This window comes from Gavialis gangeticus, unplaced genomic scaffold (assembly GCF_001723915.1).
Source record: "Gavialis gangeticus isolate Ggan-Ray unplaced genomic scaffold, GavGan_comp1, whole genome shotgun sequence".
Taxonomy (NCBI): Eukaryota; Metazoa; Chordata; order Crocodylia; family Gavialidae; genus Gavialis; species Gavialis gangeticus.
In genome coordinates, this window is record NW_017729013.1 from 5,503,034 (window position 1) to 5,510,055 (window position 7,022).

At 45.6% G+C, this 7,022-nt stretch overlaps 1 protein-coding gene across 4 annotated transcripts in view; it reads right to left on the minus strand.

Moving 5' to 3' along the window:
• LAT2 (linker for activation of T-cells family member 2) overlaps nucleotides 1-7,022 on the minus strand; it is a 65,633-nt gene that overhangs the window by 52,187 nt on the left and 6,424 nt on the right. For 3 of the 4 annotated variants that reach the window (XM_019511418.1, XM_019511417.1, XM_019511415.1), the window contains exon 2: nucleotides 643-749. In XM_019511418.1, coding sequence (XP_019366963.1) covers nucleotides 643-730 — 88 coding nt within the window. In that variant the 5' untranslated portion in view covers nucleotides 731-749. Of the gene's footprint in view, nucleotides 1-642; nucleotides 750-3,378; nucleotides 4,066-7,022 lie in introns of those variants that run through there. The other variant, XM_019511416.1, reaches the window with a different exon arrangement.

Genomic DNA, 7,022 nt, shown 5'->3' on the forward strand with positions numbered 1-7,022 from the left:
CAACATGCAGCTGGACTGCGCTCTCTCCCATGGCTCTCCCTGGCTGTAGAAGCAGGTGGAATATGGAGGGTGCAGGCAAGTCCCAACATCTTCCTTCCTTCCAAATCCCAGACCTACTGTACTTCCACAGAAGGGCACTACTGGGCGAAGGGGGAGAGGTATGATGCAGGCCATAAATTGGTGCCCTATGTAAGCAGCAACACCCCTGCATCCAACCACAGAAGCAAAGCAACGGCAGAGATGCACGGAGCAGAAACCAGACAGCAGGACCTCGTGCTGTGCAGGGTGCGGTACTCCAGCAAAAAGGGCTACAGCCTAACTGTCCCCTGCACACACGAGACAGGAAAAGAAAGAAAACGTGAGCTTCAGGACATCAGCTTTAGCTCGACCTGAGGGGTACCACGCAGCAGCAAAACCGTCACACACTGGGACAAAGCTTCCAACACACTGAACAGTATGGTCACCCAAGTGAAAAATTAGGCATCAAACTCATTAGGACGTCCTGTAGCTTGGTCACTTGGGCAACAAACTGCAAGGAGACACGTTGCTATCTGGCAGCCTTCAGAAAAGCTAGGCAGCCCATGTGTTGCCCACACTAGCCTTGGCCTGCCCTGTGACTCAAAGAAATGGGGAAGGCCTTACCGGACTGCTGACACTTCATGCACATGCCCACTAGAGCTCCAAGCAGCATCAAGGACGCTGCGGCCCAGAGCAGTTCCACTTGAGCCATTGCTCCGCAAGTGTCCAGCCTAAAAACACAAGCAATGGAAAAAAAAAACAACCCATTAATGCACTTGCTCAGTGCCTTGCAGCCCTGTCAGCTCCCAGGAGCATTTAAGTGCTCAAACCTATCATGCAAAGACCAAAGAAATCCTTCCTCCATTCTTCCAGAGATCATCATAATTATATTGTGCAGAATGTAGTTATTATTATTCCTCTTTCCATGACCTTTGTGTTGAAGTTGTGATTGCCTCAGAGCAGAGGCTGCCCTTCCATGTTTGGATGATGCCTCATGCTACTTCAAAGGGCTGCCTTCTCCCCATTCTGCTTTGGGGAAACAGAAGCAAAGCGAAAACAAGCGACTCGCCCAAGGTTACACAAGAAAACAGTGGCAGAGCCAGGAATAGAAGCCAGGTTTCCTGACTCGGCCTAGCTTCCCATCCACTAAACTACGTTGCCTTCACACCCAGGAGAGACTGTCACAGAAGGGGAGGTATGATTTCCAAGCATGACGTAACTCAGAAATAGGAAAGACCCCAACACTAGATGGTCTAGTCCTTCCTGCCTGCCAGCGCAGAAAATGCTTTCCGACACTGCCCTCAGCAATGCTAGTCTCTGGTTTTAGAAGGCACCTTAGGGCAGACTGCTACATTAACAGAGCTCATCGAAAAAAAACATTCCTCGCTATTCAGCCTGGTGTTTCTTTTGTTTGGGGTTTCCTCAAAATGCAAATGCCATATGTTCTTCTGCTGGGCCAGAGAAAGAGGCAGCTGCCTTCTCCCAGACCTTGCATGGTCATGAACACCTGTACAAAGCAGATACTACTCTGAGTTCTTCGCTCACACTACCAGCTGCATTTTCCACCTACTTTGCATAGCTGAAGGATGGGGAAAACAATGCAATAATGCCATTGCTGCAATCTCTGAGTACAGTTTTCCCTTGCCAACCACTGGGCTTAGCTTCCTGAAAGTTCCCGTGATTAGCAAGACAAAAGGCTTTATGAGAAAAACGGCAGGTGGTGAGCTAACACGTGGCCACAGAAAACTGTGGTTAGTCAAAACTGTATACCGTGGTAGCCAAAATGGTATATAGAATATTAAGTGTGGATACTCAAAAGCATGGTTGGCAAAACCGTGGTTGATGAGGGCAACTTGTACATCATTTTAACCCAGCGGGAGCAATGTTTTTGGCAGGAGCGCAAGAAGTTACTCCCACGCCCTCCCCAAGGGCCACTGGTACCCCCTTTCCCTGCTTAATTGCCTGCTCTGCTTTCTGCTCCCTTCCTGATTTGCTGCTCTTTTCTGGTCCCTGCCCTATCTGCCACCATATTGCCTGTTCCTTCTCTGGTCTGCTGTGTTGGCTCTTCCTAGAGATAGAGTCTGGACAGGACCTGGTCTTTCCCCTCCACACTGACACACCAACACACACTTCCTGGCATTGTGCGTTATAGCTGGTGACTTTTTGCTAGCTCTCCCAGGAAGCACTTAGCTAACACCCGTTTATGGGACAGAAGCCCTCATGACACTGAGTAAGCCCATTGCTTGGCTGTAAGAAAATTCCCCTATGAGAAAGCTATTGCCTAATCATACATTATGGGATATCTGGCAGTTTCTTTAGAAGCATCTCAGTCCTTTTAAAATTAAAGATCGAGGGGCTACAATACAGCCTGTGGTGCCTGCAGCACATGGGGAATTATTCAGGTTTCAAAAGCAGGGAGAGGCCTTCATCTATGCCAGTATTCCCAGCAAGAATCGGGGCAGGACGGTCTCTGAAGGACAGGTCTTTCAGGTAGCAACAGGGTTATGGCCAAGAAGCACTGCAGAAGAGAACACCCTTCACATAGCCAGAGCAATCCTCTTGTCCTAGCATCGCATCCCCTTCTCCAGCCACATGCCAAGGGAAGCTGCAGCCTGGCACGTCACACAGAGCTACACAGCACACACGTGTGGCAGTGGAAGGAAACCTATACTGCAAGCCGGTAACTGCAATCTATACCCTTGCCTAAGGCTTGCGGGTTTTTTTTTTTGGCACCCCCCTGCCTCCCCTTCATTGTGTTCAATTCCATTTCTGTCTGTGCTCTATCATCTCTAGCCTATTCCTTTGCTGGGGCACCCCAGAAGCAGCTGCATTTGATTAATTACTTCGCCGAACAAGTGCTTAAAGATGCTTCACGGTGCACACAAAGCAACTATTTACAAAGCCAAAACTTCAGGATGCAAAACTCCCATTGGCATCTACAGTTGCAGGTTCAAACCCTTATTTTAAAGGCATCCCTATCTGTTTAGCAAGTTTACAAGTTGGCAATGTCAAGCCAAACGAGCCCTTTTGCTGTCATTAGATGCTGTGTCGCTGGCTTAAATTTAAACTCAAGAACTCCAGCACAGCAAAGCGTAGAGAGGAGCAATGTTTCACAAGCCACCCTTCCCAAATCCCTGAAATTTCATGTTTTGGTAGTGTTGAAAATTACGCAGGGACAAAAACAGGTCCCACATCCTCTAAGGGACTTCATCCCTAGAGCTTTGCAACACCTAGTGTGTGTCATAAACCACGAGTGCAAAAAACACAACAGCAAATATTCCACAGCCAAGACAGAAAAATAAAAACCAACCCACCCACACTTAACCCTGAAACAGCAAACAGTGAAAAAAACTCCCAAACCTGCATACAGCCCTGATCAGGTTCCCCACTAGGCAACAACAAAAGCACAACCTTCCAGGCACAGGCAGTCATCAGCCAAGCTAGCAGAAGCGTGACCATGAGAAGCCAAGCATGGCCCGTGATTGCTCATCTGCTTATGCTGCATTAGAACCCACGTGCAAAGGTATTGAGAGACACAACCCACTCTTTTGCAAAAGATCTAACGGAAAAAGCCAACACGCAGGCTCGTGACTGGGCAGGGAAAGGTTAGTGACACTTGCTCATTGTGGGAGAACATGAACAACATGCATTTCTCCCTTCTCTCATTCTATTAGGTGGGAAATACAGAACAGGCTCAAGGATCTACATTTTCACTTGGGTTTTGACTAGGGTCACGTATTTGACTGGTCAAATAAAGGTTTGGTCAGTTACCAAATACCAATTATCAAATACCAGTCTTTTTTTTTTTTTTGTTTAATTGCCAACAGGTCCAAACATCACAGAAAAAGCCCAAATCTTCCATTAAATGTGTCAATAAACAATTCAAAAAATTATATTTCTGCCAAGACAAACTACAAAAAAAAAAAAGTAGTTTTTTTTTTTTTTTTGTAAAGTTGCTATATTTTTGACCAGTCAAAAACATGCAGCCGATTGATCGGTCAATTGACCCACTTGTCATGCCTAGTTTTGACGACATAAGGGGTCAGGCATTGTCTGGTTTCACGATGGGGCCTTTTGCAAATTTCAGGCATTGATCGCAAACAAAAGAGTTTTATTTTTGTCAGATCCTCTTATCAGAGTTATGAGTAAAGATGCTCAAAGCTTTACCCTCTGTGGCTTGGCCCCGTTTCAAAAACTTCTCCATCTTCTCTATTATTTACCACACATGCCAACACCCACAGAAGTCTCTATGTAAAGTAGCACAAGCCATCAACGGTCTATCCACGCTGTTGGCGAGTCTTAAAAAGCATTTTAAACATGCGTCAGACTATGCAAGGGTCCTTAGAATAAATTTCTTAAGTTAAATTATTCCATTCAGAATAACAAGTGGCAGAGACAGGAATAATTGCTAGTTTCCATTGCATGATATTGCCCCATGAGAATTAGCAGTGCACTTACCAAAACAGTGTGGGGCTCTTTTCAAATACCAGGGTATTCTTAGTAAACAAAAAAAGGAAATACTGATTTAAATGAGATGAAACAGAGAAATAGTTTTTTCAAGAGCCCGCCAGGCCTATTCTCTCTAGCTCCTTTGATCTGCACCTGCTGTGTTTAAAGGTAATCTTGGCATTTGCCTGTTACTGCCCTGAGCCTGAAATTCAAGCAGAGCCTCAGTAAAAGCTGCAAAGAAGAGCTACAAGGGTGAAAGAGCCTGGATTGCTTCATTGAGCAACAGACAGACAGAGGGGAGAAGATTGTTGCCTTGCATGCACCATAGAAAAAGCTAGTTCAGGTTTAAAGAACTAAATGGGAACAAGAAGAAATGAGTATCCAAATGCCATTACTAAATTTAGGCTGGAAATTATCGGAAGATTGCTTGCTATCAGAGCAGCGAGGCTCTGCAACTGTCTGCCTTTGGCAGTAGTAGGGTCAAGAACTCTTCTGGTTTTAAGATCGAGCTCGCTGAACGTACGAGCAGGACTGCCCACGAGGGCAGGTACTCATCTATCAAATGATTTATAATGAAGACAGCCGGACTCTCTGAGCCTACCAGGCTCTGCCCACGTAACTCAATTAGAGGAGAGAGGACTGAAACTGGTATTTTAAGGGGTTTATGAAACTCCTCTGTAAAGCCTGTGCTCCTGTTTGAAAATCTGGGGTGAGCAGGTGTCCTTTCCTGCCTATTTTAGCTTAGGATTTAAAAGGACTAACCATTTGCAAAACCTGTAGTACTTTAAACAAAAGGAGAAGCAACTAGAGTGGTTGGATGAAGTGCTAGAGGAAAAATAAGCTGGGTAGATTAAAAACAAACCATTAAAAGCTTAACACACCTTACTCCTTGAACTTCAGCATACAGACTGAACAAGCAGAGTCAGTATTTAGACTGATTTGATAGCTTTTAAGAGCTCCAGAGACCTTCCTTGTCAAAGGCCTCCTCTACCTTAGACTTTCCCCTGCTCCAAAATAACTGATTTTAAAAGGTGGACGGGACCTTCTTGGGTTGGAACAAATTTCCAGGATCACTTTAGTTAAGACTTCTAAATAGCCCCAGAAAGGGATCTGGCTGCCAGCGTTGCCTATACCAGCCCCTAAGGCCATTTGAAGTCATTTGGAAAGTCTCTGCGATATAGAGAAGAATGTAACGCGTATTTGTGCAGAGCCCAATGCAGTGAGGTCTCTGACCAAGGTCCATAAACAGCACTCTGCCCAGGACATGGGAAATCTGGCCCAGGTGTGAAGTAGATCCTGGTGCCAGTTTAAAGTCAAAGGAACTGCGCTGACTCAAGCTAGGGCTGAAGTTTACCCAGCCATTTTTATCTAGTCCCTACCTATGTTGAAACATCCATGGTCTTTATTTTTTCCCCAGGCGGGAAGTCTATGCGTTTCTGCGGCAAAGGGAAAGACAGGAACACTGGGACAGACAGTATTTTACAGATTTTAGCCGATTCTGAGGAACTGCCTCCAAGTTGCATGACTGATTTGTTTCAGTAGGGAAACCTGTCCCCTTCCCAGGGAAAAAGAGAAACAGTCTGGTTCTAAGCATATTTTGGGAGGATATAAATGCCCCTGTCTTGATAGAGCAGCATTTCCAAGCTGTATTCAGCTTGGTTGCCCGTTTCCTATTCTCACTCTAATTGCCCATGCATGCAGAAGCCTGAGAAATACCATTCAGATTAAACACCAGAGCACAACAGTGGTTATGACCCCTTAAAGGCAGGTATGAGAACTATTCAGGAAAAAGCCATTGCCACATTCTCATGCAAGCTTATTACTCTTCTTATTATTTTGCATTCTGGGCTACACAGACCTAATAGGGGACAAGGATCCTGAGGTCTAAAGCCTACACATACAAGCCTTGACTCTGCAATGCAATCCGTGCAGGGGAACCCCTGGTGTCTCTGCAGTGCTGCGTCAGTGCAGAAAGTTGTCCAGTTGGATCCCAGTATAGGACTGGGGCTTGTAAGACCTGATTCCTGCAAACAACCTGCTGATTTCCATGTAATATATGCTATTGTGCAAAATCCCGCTGAAGTTAGTGGGAGTAAAGAGTGCTGGCAGTCAGCATTGGCTCTGTAGGCCTAATATGCAAGTTTTCAGTTTAGGTACAAGGAACCAGGATGATTTCCTGAACCTGGACCCTGGTACTGGGTGGCAAATACATGCCTGAGAACAGAAGAATGGTTCAAACAAGAGCAAAACTAAGAGGCAAGCATGGCTGCTGACAAAGCTGCTCAGAAAGTTCAAGGATGACTGAAGCAGCAAGCATTATGAAAAGGATGTGAAAGATTGTCCTGTTGCAAATTAGCTTGTTTATTTATACATCATGAAACACTCTGGAGCCCTCCATTGAAGATGCTATCTGTCTTCATAGGCAGGCAAGGTGCTTTGGGTAGATGTGATATCTTTTACTGGACCGACTGAGTAGATGGAAAAAAGTGCTTTGCGGGCTTTTGGGCACAATCACCCTTCTTTGGGCGTAGGCAGCCTCTGCCGTTCAGAGACTT